The sequence below is a fragment of the Megalops cyprinoides genome, chromosome 20 (assembly GCF_013368585.1).
Source record: "Megalops cyprinoides isolate fMegCyp1 chromosome 20, fMegCyp1.pri, whole genome shotgun sequence".
NCBI lineage: Eukaryota > Metazoa > Chordata > Actinopteri > Elopiformes > Megalopidae > Megalops > Megalops cyprinoides.
In genome coordinates this window covers 673,252-687,228 of record NC_050602.1, presented here as the reverse complement: position 1 = coordinate 687,228, position 13,977 = coordinate 673,252, and the positions used below count along the sequence as shown (strand labels likewise).

At 41.7% G+C, this 13,977-nt stretch overlaps 1 protein-coding gene across 6 annotated transcripts in view; it reads left to right on the top strand.

The window, feature by feature from the left end:
* Positions 1 to 13,977, top strand: part of LOC118795877 (carboxyl-terminal PDZ ligand of neuronal nitric oxide synthase protein-like) — a 121,874-nt gene that overhangs the window by 53,624 nt on the left and 54,273 nt on the right. For all 6 annotated transcript variants that reach the window (XM_036554636.1, XM_036554639.1, XM_036554638.1 and 3 more), the window contains one exon: positions 8,008 to 8,066. In XM_036554636.1, the coding sequence (XP_036410529.1) occupies positions 8,008 to 8,066 (59 nt within the window). The remainder of the gene's footprint in view (positions 1 to 8,007; positions 8,067 to 13,977) is intronic.

Below are 13,977 nucleotides of genomic sequence, written 5' to 3'. Positions count from 1 at the left end.
CCCACCTCTCACAGGCAGTTTGTTTACAACCCAGCTGAAACCTGCCCAAACCAGTCCTGCTGCTCCCCTTATCAGCAGAACCCCCGCAGGTAACCCGAGGCACAGGCGCACCCCAAGGATGGCCCCTAGGTCACCATTTGCCCTCTGACCTGCCCATATCCTTTGGCCACCAATGAGAACCTCAGTAGGGTCAAGGATATGGGACAATATAAAGTAGTGGTGACCTCCCCCACCTCATTACTGTACCAATACCTGTGGGGTGAACAACTGGGGAAACCAAGCCCTTGGGGACCGAGCATTGTGTTGTTGTTGTGCGCATCTGTGCCTACGAAACCACACACACACTCACAACACATGTAACTCTCACACACACATCCACACATTCCACACCCACTCCACAAAAATCCGCAATAAAATCCTAAACCCAGAACCTGACTCCTGTGTCCTGACCGACACCCCACCGTGACAGCAGCATTAGCCTGAACCTAGTTTACGGATGAAACTGCCCCCTCAGTTTCAGTCTGGGAAATGCAACTTTGCAATGTCATTGCTGTTGCTGTGTTTTCCGAAATGTTTCGCTAACAAGCTAATTATCTGCATGATTGTGTTTAAGTGACAGATTACTAACATGTTTTTCCCAATTGTCCATGCTAATAAAATGCCAGTCATTAGTAAAAGTAATCTTGATTGGTAATACATTTTGATTAAAATTATGTTTTAAAGATTTATGTTTTTCCCCATTTTCTTTATAAACACTACTCTAGCAGATTCGATGCTCGTAGAAAAAGACAGGAAGGTTTATTTGCACAGCCGGCTGTGGGAACATCAGCATTGAGCAGAAGTTCGACAGGTATAGCATTTAGTTCATTTTTATACAGTTAATAGCAGGCACATTTACATATGAGTTATGATGACCAGCAGGGGTGCTGTTTCTGATTGGTCTTGCGGAGCTGTGCATAGCTAAACAGCTCCCTCTCTAATTGGGTATTTCCTGAGCCCTGTAACCTAATTGGCTCCATAGGGTTCACAAGAGGTGCAGTTTGGCTCCAGTCGGATGTAGCGACATCGCTTTGTATTCAAATACACATCACTTGTCTCCAGCATTTGTATTCAAATACACATCGCATGTCTCTGGATCAAACGCCATGCCGTTCCACAAAACTGTCTCCCAACAAATATATGGTATTATGACATTTTGAGAACACAAGGTATTTTTGTCATAGTATTTATTAAACATGAAACATTGTTAAACAAATATATTGAAAGAAAAAAAACTTAAAACAACAGATAGCAAACGGTTCCCAAGAAAACTCTGAGGCTTAAGTTACATTCAATATTTTACTTAGGGTTCACAGTAGAACTAACCACACATACAAAATACATGTCAGTAATCTTTTCAAATACATGTTTTGTCTAAGTGTAACCACGTAAAGCTAAACATTTAAACGGAACGGCAATCGATGCATTAGCTTAATGCTAACTTGTACGATTAAAAGGTTTCTGGACAAACACTGGTGTTTGCATCAACACATATGTAACACGAAGTTCACAAACTTAGTCAGGGCACACAAACCACTGTGAATGTTAGTTTAAACACTCGAACTTTCCCGCCGTTAGCATTTTCAGACATAACATTTCATTGTAAGCCTAGCTGACCGGCTAGCTGACCGCAGTGACCTAGCCTGGCAGAAATGTAACATCTGAAAATGCTAGCAGTTGGCCAGTCGGTTAGGCTACCTAATGTAATGTTAGCGTGAAAACACAGGTATGATGTCTTCGTGACCTTGTTGTTTCCATGAAAATAAATTCTTGCAAGTAAGTAGTCAAACATTTGAACCAGAGCCATAGAGAGCCTCTATCTACAGCTTTGATTTGAACTAGCTGATAGCCTAACTATAAAAATGTTTACCTGGTGAAATAATCTGTGAGTTTTCTTTTTTGAAGAGTTTTCATTGCTGCACACATCGTTCGGCCTCGCACTCTGACTGACAGAAATATGACTCTGCTTGCTCTGATATGATAAACATTGCCATAGCAACAGGTACATTTTTTTAATCTTGAGAGCATGCCCTAGTAGGCTATCATTGGTCAGTAGTTAGAACAGAGACAACTTAGTTGATGAACTTAGAATCTTTGGTTAGAATCAGAGTCGTATAACCCACTGATTTCTATCTATATATATTTGCTGGCATTTATTCATCTTTTATAGGAAAATATTGGGGGGACGATTACCACCGTTTTTAATGTTGGATGGGACATGTCCCACCTGTCCCACCTATAAATAACGCCTGTGGGTTGGAATGTGAGTAAAATGCTTGGGTGGAATGCTGGGGTGAAATGTGGGTAAAAGGCTGGGGTAGAATTCTAGGTTGGAATAGAGGTGGAATGCTGAGGTAGAATGCTGGGGCGGAATAATTGAGTAGAATGAGTTGGTAGAATACTGGGTAATATGCTGTGATTCAAAGGGTTTTATTCCCTAAGGACTTTTTCACCTTGAAAACAACAGTATTTACACAAATGAGGCATATCACAGGTAGATTTGTTCTTAGCCCTTTTGCTTGCCTTTATTTCAGTAATGAAACTCCAGGGAGCTTAAATGAATCATATTAGCATTGGAGAGAATCACTCCCTGAAAAATTCAGCGCTCAAAGGAGGAGCAGAAATCATCTTCAGGGATAAAAATATCATGGGGGAGAGCAGGTCTCTCACTGCTCTCTTAGACATGCTGGCAGGGTCAAATCGATTTTTCCTCTTTCTGTGCATTACAGGGCTGCAACAGTATGCAAGTCACAGTTATGGTACGTACCTTGGTTTTGAAGTCACAGCTCGGTACGTTTTCGGTACAGTGAAAAAAAGACATGCAAAATAAGGCTGGGTATTGGTACAGATGCCCCGATTCGATTCCAATTCACAAGGTAACAATTCGATTCAATCCGATTCGATTCAATTCAATTCCGATTCGATATCGATATGATAGAAATGAGATATGAAATACTATAGCTGCTTTCCATATTTGGAGAGATGTTTAAAAAGCTCTAGGCAACACAAATTTACAAATGCAGAGTCACTAGAAACAAATTGTGAAAATCACTAAAGAAAAGGCCAAAGGATTGTACAGTCATGCGCCACTTAACGTCCATTCGGACAACGTCCATTCGCATATACATCCTGTAGTCCCATAAGGTTATAATAAAGTTTTAAATCCCGATCGCAGAACGGGACGTAGCGGGCATAACTGGACATCGTGAAGGCAACGCTTCCCGCACACAACACGTGTATCTCATGTCTCATGGAAATAAAGTGATTGCGCTGCCAGGCGTATAGTGGTACAGCACATAGTATACCAGTCTTGATAGTTATAACAAACGCCAATGCTAATGTCTTAAGAGCACTGGCGTAGCTGCAGGTGGGTCCGGGTGGGCCAAGGACACCCAAATTGGCCTACAGCTGGCCCACCCATTCAAATCCACAGGGAAAAAATTATAGAAAATAATACTATTAAAAATTCTCTGTGTGTTTTGTCCTCATGAGGGTCAGTCCTGTAGCGTGATATTAATGAATAATAAAGCTGTAATTCAATATGTGTCTGTCAGAACCTCCTCTCTTGCATTAGGTTACGTTAGCTTGACAAATAACATGAGCGCCCAGTGGTGTTGTTTCGGTTGCCTAAGATAGCAGCTGGCTAGCTGATTGTCATGGGAAGCTAGCTATTCCTTTTTTTTCAATTAACAGAGGAGTTGGGACGTCACTGCATTATGTTACGGCCAGACTCCTACCAAAGGTGACTACAGGCAGTCACAGGGCAGTTGGCAGGACAAATACTCCGCACATAATAATATAACAACCCGGCTACTCACTCTTCCGAGTTTGGTCCAGCCGGGCAGAAGACGCAGCGGCGAGTGCTTCGCAGTTGAACTGGCTGAACAGTATTTAAACAGATTGGAGAACAGATAGAGGGAGAGAATAGCAGTGCACAGGAGTTTTGGAAAGAGTGGTTTGAGAGAGGGAAGAAAGTAATGTGGAGTAAAGAAAAGTATGGAGATCTGGAGATCGGTGCACAAAAGAATGAAATAAAACGGTGGGGACCGGCCAGTCTGCAATAGACCGTCGGACCGGCTCCACCGTCCTATCCAAAACAACCAAAACAAAACTAGAAAATAAACTCGACAAAAAATGCACCACCGTCTCACGAACTTTACACATAAAGCGGCTCTTAAACACAAAGTGAGACAACAACTAAATTCGCACAATATAGTACGCTGGTACTCACTCAAATTCCGTCCGACTGTGCTTGCCGCCATAGACATTTAAATTACCCAAGGTGCACAAGTTCGTGCACCCGTGACCCTGACGTCATGTGACCCCTAACCCTTACTTCCGTGCACCCTTTTCCTGACGTCATGTGGCATATCCGTAACAATTAAGGGAATGACAAATACCTAATTGTGTGATTCTGTAGTTACAACCACATTGGGAAAACATCCAGCATTAAGAGCAACATTTATATTAAGGAAATGTCAGACAGTAGTCTCGAAAGTCAGATAGTCGAGTTAAACTGCAGATTTCAAGAGGACCAATGGGATCATGCACAATTGGCGTCCTTTTTGCTCAGATCCGACACTTAGGCCTTAAAGAACTGTTGAGAGCCTCTTGCAAGCTGTATGGAATTTCAATCGGGGATGCAGAATTCACGTCTGTTATGCTATCATAACTCTCCCTACGACGTCCTAAAGTGTTGTAAGACTTCTCTACAACAAATTGAATGAAAACACAGATCCTCAACAATGACAGCTCGTCTAAACAACTTAGCTAGCTAGCTAGCTAGCTCTCTTGTTTTTTGAATGGTAACTAATGGATGGTTCGGAGTATGATGAAATTATCAGCCAGTTCAACTCCAAGGCTAGACGATTGCACCTCGTGTTGGCCAATTTCATAACCGCCCCACTCACAAGCCATCAAAGGTAGGCTAAGCCTGAATAATCAACTACATAAAATGTTTACTTTTTTCATTCTTGCCATGGTATAGCTATGATTGCAGCCTCTGTTTTACAGTACTATTTGTCCGGTACATTGGGAGAGTCGAGTTCTGACACCTGCAGTGTTGGCTATGCTGATTAGGCAACTGTTCAGTTTTAGCTATGCTATTAAATTTGTGGCTGGTTTGGTGTCTGTGCATTATGATTGTTATCCATCATTGGATTTGTTAGACTAGCTATGTTTATTACTCTTGCTATACTATGGAACGTGGTTATTCGCAGTAGGTTACTGATTGTATAGATCACTGTGAAGCAGTAGTTTAGCATTTGATTATTGTCTATATAGGCATACACCCGTTATTAATAATATCTGGGGATCAATAATGCATGTACAAGCACATCTCTGGTTTTGTTTTAATGGATCAAATTATGAATCTCTCTCTTTCTCCTCTCCTTCTGTCTCTTTATGCCTTCTGCCTTTGTGTCAATAACCAAATGGTGCTGCGTGAGGTGGAGAGGAATGGACTGTGTACACGCACACACTGCGCAGAACCGAATTAGCCCTTTCAAGCCTTTTAAAATCTGACCCACTCATTTTTATTCAGGCCCACCCATAAATGGTTTTCTGCCTACGCCACTGCTTAAGAGGCATTAAGAGACATATATAATTATGTACGTACTGTAGGCTAGCCTACTGTACTTTCTATTGTTGTTTTAATGTGAACTTTGCATACTTACAATTAAAAAGTTTACCGTATAACTTTGTATGCTTCAACTCGTAAGCAGCAGAATCCAATCTCGTGCCTATTCCATATAGGTTTGCTAAGTATATAGTATGGTGTTGGCACAATGTCCAAATCACATATCCATCCTGTTTCACAGAACGTATTGGGGACATTAAGTGACGCATGGCTGTATACCAAAATCTTTTTATTTGAGGAACACATGGGTATAGTTCCTTAAAAACAAAACCAACCTGTATCATTGCCTACTTATTAATGACACGAAGCAGCAATGTATTTGCATTAGTTAGCACAGGGAAAGCTGGTTTGTAAGGTAGCTGCAATGACTGACAAAACGTAGCTTACCGCCAGTAGAAACTCTGCAATTGTGAACAACGTTTTCTTGCTAGCCTAATATGAACAACTAGCTACACTATATGGACAAAAGTATTTGGCCACACCTGTTAATTATTGAATTCAGGTGTTTCAATCAGACCCATTGCCGCAGGTGTATAAAATCAAGCACCTAGCCATGCAGTCTCCATTTACAAACATTTGTGATACAAAAAGGGTCATTCTGAAGAGCTCAGTGACTTCAAGCGTGGTACTGTGATTGGATGCCACCTTTGCAATAAGACGGTTCGTGAAATTTCATGACCTGACCTCAACCCCATCGAGCACCTTTGGGATGAACTGGAACGGAGATTGCGAGCCAGGCCTTCTCGTCCAACATCAGTGCCTGACCTCATAAATGCTCTACAGGATGAATGGGCACAAATTCCCACAGAAACACTCCAAAATTTTGTGGAAAGCCTTCCAAGAAGAGTGGAAGCTGTTATAGCTGCAAAAGAGGGACCAACTCCATATTAAAGTATATGTATTTGAATACAATGTCATTACAGTCCAGCGATGGAAAAAAACGCTCAGGATGTTTTTGAAAACACGGTCTAGTCCATAGGATTATTATGTAAAACAGATGCTGGCAGCTTCAAAAAAGATGCTACGTGTGAGCACAGCCTTACGGCTCCATTATGAAATCAGAAAGGAAACTGAGTTTTTTTTTAGTTCCGCACACAGAAATGTAGAAGAGAGGGCACACTGTATCTTGACAAGTATCACTTTATTCACTAACGTTTCGGTTGACTGACCATCAGAGCATAAAAAAGTTATGCACGTAACTTGCATGGTTAAAGCTAGACTCGGATCACAACGTGCACCAAACTGAACGTCCTGTACCGAACGGTATGGTACAAAAACGTGTACTGTTACACCCCTATTAAATACAATAATAATTTCGTGATTTACATGTGTTATAGTGTTAATTGTGTTCATTGAGTTTTGTTACATTAGTAACGTAATGAGAGCTGCAGCGGGTTGGGGTTGGGTTTGGTTGGGTTTGGTTGGGTTTGGTTGAGTTTGGTTGGGTTTGGTTGGGTTTGGTTGGGGTTGGTTGGGGTTGGTTGGGGGGGGCGGCGACACAAGACCGTGGACGTTTGTATCGCGGTTTTGGTTTCAGTTTCAGAACCGTTACACCCCTACTGTGCAAGCAGGGTAATCCAGCAGTGTGTGTCTTGCTTCATGTCTTCATTGGGATGTAAAGTGCCAGCCCTACATGCAACCATTCATCACTTTTAACAGCCTTCTCAAAGTCTCTGCATCTTAGTTCATGTTTTAGCAGCTAGAGAGGGCACATTCTTAAGCTTGGTTTATGCATCTGCATCGTACCCCCACCGTCGCTTTGACCCTGTTGTGAACCTTTCAAAGTTCTGCGTCGGGGTTGAATGCGTTGCTCTGCGTCGCTGTGCAATTCACCGCCATAATGCTAGGGGATGTGTGGTTTCTGAAGGGTCAATCGTGAAACTCATTGATTGTTTAGCTTCCTGCTTCATCTATGAGCTCTGATACGAGCACTTTAAAAATGATGGTATAGCGGGAGGGAGAAACCGGAAAAGCTAAATGCCGGAAATGATGTACTGAGCAGACCAATCACAGCCCTTGCGGTCTGCGTCACCTCAACGCGAAGTTACGATTTTTTGGAGGTGCACGTCAGGCGACAGTGGAGGGGTACGCAGCGACGCAGAGGGCTCTGCGGGGGTATGCCGTCGTTTCGACGAAAAAGCATAAATCAGGCTTTACAGTGTCCAATGTGTAAACTCAAGTATCTCCACTGAGAGAGAATAAATATTAGAATGATTGCTGTGTCATTGATGTGTTTACTGAGTTGTTTTTGATGGTGGTCAATGTGCGTAACGGTTGTAGATTGATTTATTATTCTAGCTCTTAATCGAACATTTTGTGTGTGTCTACAGAAAAAGGAATGGACGTGGGACGAGAGCAAAATGATGGTGATGCAGGACCCCATCTATAGGTAAGGACAAGGGCAAGGACCAGCATGTTGCCACAGCTGGGATTTAAATCTGCAGTGTCCTGTTTGGATAGAATGCTGGGATAAATTGATTAACCACCTCACCATGTCAGCCCAGCTTCGTGGCCATTACTTCATACAGAACACTGAAGAAGTGTGCTCAATAACTCAATAAGTAGGTAGCAGAAAATCCCCCAATAGGTCCAACATATACATGTGAGGGTCTTGCTTCTTAAACTAAACTGTAACCAATGGACTTCAGTGACTCACAAGAGTCATTTCAGAAGAAAGTCCTCAGATCCGCTAGCTGCATGTACCTGCATTGCATGTATGTTGAGTGCTATTGGTTTCACTGCAAAGATGCCCCCTCCAAAAGGTGAATTGATCAGGGCTGGGCTCAGACAGTGGCAAGGACCTGAACAGCGTGTGTGACATTCCTCGGCCTGCTGAGAGGCCATGCTTAAGGCATTTATTAGTGAGCCCAGACAGGGCTCGGAAGGTGGTGGGGATATCTGTCATCCATCCACTCAAGATCCACCTCTCCCCACTTCTCCCTCTCTCTGGGATTGTGGGGATGGATGAAGGGGCAGCATTCTTTCCAACGCAGCATTACCTAGAGGTCTCAGTGGAAGTGGAGGAGCTGTTTCCCCCACTCGCATTTTTGTTATCCCCCACACTCATGGAGCACAAGGCCTAAACAAATCAGAGATTCTTGTTCCAATAACCTGTGGGTTTCCACCAGGCCTGCACAGTGTTTGGTTGGAATTTGTTCCAGTTCGCTAGCATTAGTGACTAGACTGAGCTCCAGTGGAGCTCGAAATTAGGGATTTAATGTAGTTTATGTTGTTTTATACAGAAGGTCAAAACTCCATTGAATGATATTTGTACTTGTTTCCACCTTTTGCCTGTTTTCTTTCTGTTTGTGGTGTCTCTGGCCTTTCGGCAAGGCTAGGATTGAAAATGAGCTTAACAAAGGTTAAGTAAAATAAATGAAGACCAAGCTGAGACACAGCTCTCCTTCCAGCAACCCAGTCACTAAACATTAAATATTCTATGGTTCCATTTTTGAAGGAGCTACACACCTGTGACCATGGGAGGATCTCTTCAGAAATCACATTTGTGACCATTTAGGAAAAATCACTAATGTGTATTGCATTGTCTTATCCATGTGTGATTTATGCTATTTCTGACCTATTTCTGTCAGAGAAAGCATAAACCTCTCTCTATTCTTTTGGAACAGGGTTAGAAAAAGCTTTTTGCCTGACAACTAAATATACCAGACAAATAATACTACTACCGCCTAAGGAACAGGTTGAGAGAGTGTTGTTCACATTGATGTTTGTCTAAAAACTAAAACATTTGCAACACAACGTGTTGGAGTACAAAAAAGCTCCATTTGACTTGGAGAAAAGAGGGGAGAAACAGAGATAGGGAGAGAGACAAACAGAGACAACCTGTGAGTGAAAGAGAAAGAGAAATGTGCTCTCTATCACAGACTAGAAGGTTTGAGATAAACTTTCTCTGTTCAACTCTTGTAACAACCAGGCACCAGTCCAGCTTGCACTGGGAGAGTTGTGGTACCTTCTTTCAGAAATGTTTTGATATATTAATCATGCACTTAATGGTATGCATTGTTATGAGTGGGTAGACCACAAGTCCCAGTCACACACACACGCGGGCACAGTGTTTTGGGTTTATTTATTTATTTTCTTTTGGCACCTGCTGCTGACGTCATCACGCAGCTGACGGTTCCTCAGAAGACGGGGCTACCTGGCATTTGATTGCTATAAGGAGCTCCAGGTGATCAGTGGAGGTGGTGGCAAACTGGCGGGTAACGGCGCCAGCAACAACCACCTGGAGTTGAGCATTTGGTTGCCTCCAAAGAGAAAGGATGGTGTGAGAGTGATCACCTCATGGGTTCTGGCCGCAGCAAGTGGAAGAAACTAATGGTGAAATGAAGTTGAGTTATGAGCATATATGTTTAGAATAAATTCAGCAGAACCATTTACCACGCTAACCAAAAAAGGTTGGTCACCAGCGCCACCCACAAGCTTGTGGGAAGACGGATTTACACGGGTGCCACGCTCGAGATATTTTAAAGAAAATACAAAAAGAAACTGAACAAACAAAATACTTGACGCTCCCCGAGACCTCAGAGCTGGCCGCCGAGGCAGGCGAGGATGAGCTGGCCCAACAAGAACCAAGAAGACCCAGGCAGCAGGTAGGCCCCATCCTTCTCGAGGTCCGTCTGGTGCCATTTTATTTTGTTTGTTTTCTTTTACTCTACATTTGCACACGCGCCAGGTTACACTCTTACTTCTCACAATGCCATATTGACAAAACGAGCCAGGGAGGTAGCGAGTACGTAACAGCATTCACACACCAACGGTCAAATCCATGTTCTTAAAGCAGACATCTAAATGGCTACATTACAATGCAAATCATGTACGATGATTTGATTTTCACCCCATGTTACTTGTTTCATCCTTGATGCACTCACTTGTGGGGGAGTGCAGAACTGTGACAGTCTAAAAAGGGTGCAATCATTTAATTCCTTGTTTTCAGCAACCCCTCTGGCTTGACATTTATTGCTCAAGAATTCTGGCCAGATCTCCTGTTTGGACAGGATCCAGCAATCCAGGCCAGTAAGTACATCAGCACTGTCAAATAACTACAAAAATGAATAATCCCTCAAGTTACGCCCACACCCGCTTGGCTCATTTAATTAAAATATGAAAGGGTGCCCTTGTCTAAGGATGTCTTTGATGAAAAAGAACCGGATTGTCAGCAGGTTTATTTGTAGTGCAATCTGCCATTTTGCTTTGCTGTCAGAATGTCAGAATCTTTTACAATTTAAGACTGGTTTCTTGACAAACATATATAATCAGAACAATGTGATTAATAGAGATTTATAAATATGTACATGAATATTAGTTATGAGTGATAAATAGATTTTGGCAGGTGTTTGTCATTTTAAAATGGTCTCCTATTAAGCTATATGCTGTGACATTATGACACTCAGTAACTGAATTATTTTCTGTTGTGGAAGTGCAGCACTTTCTCAAGAAAACATGCGAAAAACTCACATTGAGGACAGACAGTTTTCTTCAAAACGGTGTGCGTTTTGCAAGCACTTAGCAAGCCTTCTGTTGTTATAGAGCAGGGAGGAATATAATGCTTTTTCCTGCCTGTGAGGCCATTAAATTACAGATGATGAATTACATCTGTCTGCCTTTTACATCCACAAGCTACGATCAATGGAATTTGCTAGACAAATCACTTGCATTTGTTAAAATACTGTTTTCAAGAGCCCTCGCATGTTCAATCTTGAGCGGAAACACAGAGTACAACACAAGCTAATACAAGCCATACAAGTTACAATAACAGAAGTGTTGAATGACCAAGTTTTAAGAGTTGGCCAAACAAGGTACAAGCTAGCTGGTAGAGACAGAAGCTCATTAAATCATTTAAAAAAACAAGGGAGGAAAACAGTTTAGGACATGAGAAATTGCTTTAGATGGTAGTGATTCAGGTGAGCGTGGAAGAGCTATGTCTTCAGATGCTTCTTAAAAATTGTTAGGGACTCAGCAGAATGGGTGTGGAAGGTCATTCCACCATCGAGGGACAATGGCAGAGAAAGTTCTGGATAATGATTTTATGCCACAATGTGGGACCACCAGACACCGTTTGGTAGCAGAGCGCAGCCGTCAGAAGGGAACATAGGCTCATAGCCAGGGCCGGCCCGCGGCATAGGCAGTATAGGCAAATGCTAAGGGCGCCGACCATCCAGGGGGCGCCAAAAACGGGGGAGAAAAAAAAAATTACTCTTCTTAAAACTAGTTGGTATTATATATCTTAATAGGAAGATAATGAGCCAAAAATATCTAACTGCATAGCAAACCCTATTAAATATGAATAAAAATAATAATAAAAATGATGATCACACTTTACTTTCCTGAGATGCTCCCCCTTCCCCCCGGACTAATTAGGCTCTACCTGCTGGCGGAGGGGGGAGGGGGGAGGGGGGCACGCATTGACATGACCCCAAAAGCAAGCTCGACAACAAGACAACGACGACAGGACAACAACAACATGTCAAAACATCCCAAACTGTCTGGTGCCCAGGGGAGGAAAAAAAGAAAAGAAGAGGAGGAAAAAAGAGAGAAAGACAGAGGTAATGTTACAATAAAGGTGATGTCATGACATTATTTGTACGTAGGAGAACAACGACACGTTGTTAACCAAACATGGTTTGCTAATCAATAAATAGCTAGCGTGAACTGTTTTAACTTCAGTTAGGCTAATGGCAGGTTACAAAGGACCAAAGCTGTTATGAAAAATGGCACTCCCACCCAGCTTCCAAATTTGTAAATATTATAGGGTCAGCAAGAGTTAAAATTAAAATAAAACTTGTTTACATTTTTATTGAAAACTGGTTAGCTCACGTTTTCTTAGCTTGCAATATTAGCCTTAATCAAAAAGCTAACGTGTTATTCCTTTTCCTATAGTTTTAAGCCTGCACAGTGCACATCATTCCTGTTATAGCATACCTTAGCATTCCTACATTCTATATTATAGTGCAGTTTACTACTTCTTTGCATTCTGCTAATCAGCATTTCCTTGTAATGACAAAAATTGAATCTTATATCATTTGCATATCAGAAAAGTATTAAACATGTACAGCGTAGTCATCATGCACATATCCGTTAGATTTTTAATTTGTCATATTTCAGTTTATTCTTAAAATTATATTATGTATCATATCATATTTATTATTAGATTGGTGTAATATATTCCTCTTCTCTCTTCAGATGCGCTGTTGAGGTTTCTCAGTCCCACCCCTGCAAATCTTGGGTCATCTACAGCATCAGCCAGCCGGACATTGATGGCACAGAACTTGCAAAGGAAATGCAGAATTTTCCACCATTGCCATCAAAGAATGTGACAAACATGGAACTCTTGACCTTCCTGCATGAGAAGAAGCTGGCAGAAATTTACCCCAACATGTGGGTTGCTCTGAGAATCTTTGCCACTCTTCCTGTCACAGTGGCTACTGCAGAAAGAAGCTTCTCAAAGCTTAAACTGATAAAAACCTACTTGAGAGCTACAATGATGTAGGAACGTCTAAGTGGACTTGCCATCATTAGTATAAATCATGTGGTCTCAAGTAAGCTATCATACGATGATGTTATAGATGACTTTGCTGTAAGAAAGAGCAGGAGAGTTAAGCTGTAGCAGCAGGTGATATGAGGTTGAGTAGGTGGTTGTGTAGTTTTGATGCAGTACCAAAAAGCACCAGTAGATGTCTTTATAAGAGCCCCCTTTCTCCCCTTTTATTGATATTCTTGTAATTTTTTTTTTTTTTTGGCAATACTGGGTTTTTTTTAACATCTTATTGTGTGCAGTGCCTTATTTATATTGTATTTATAATTTATTTTATGCCACTGGTTTACACTTTTTTTATTTTGTGGCTATTTAAATCTTATACTTTATTTAAGCTATTCATATTGTATTTCAAAAATTAATTTCATATTTTTATTGTATTTCTTTCTAATTTGTTCCAAGTGTTTTGATTTTGCAATCGCAAATAAAAGAATGTCGAAGACAAAGCTATTCAGTTTCTTGTGAGTATGTACACCAGCAGTCGAATTTACTCCGATGCAAGGGGGGCGCCACCTAAATTTTCGCCTAGGGCGCCAAATTGGTTTGGGCCGGGCCTGCTCATAGCAGTGCGTTCAGGCAGGTTGCAATGCCTAGGGCAGCACGGGTGTAGGAGTGCAATCTAAGCTATTGCAAGTCATTGCATATTAAGATGAGTTTTGTTTGACAAAAATATAAACATGGAAATGACAAACATTTTCAAAACACATAGCAAGCTCTGTGTGCCTCGTGTTGAAAGTTGTTGAAGCTGTAA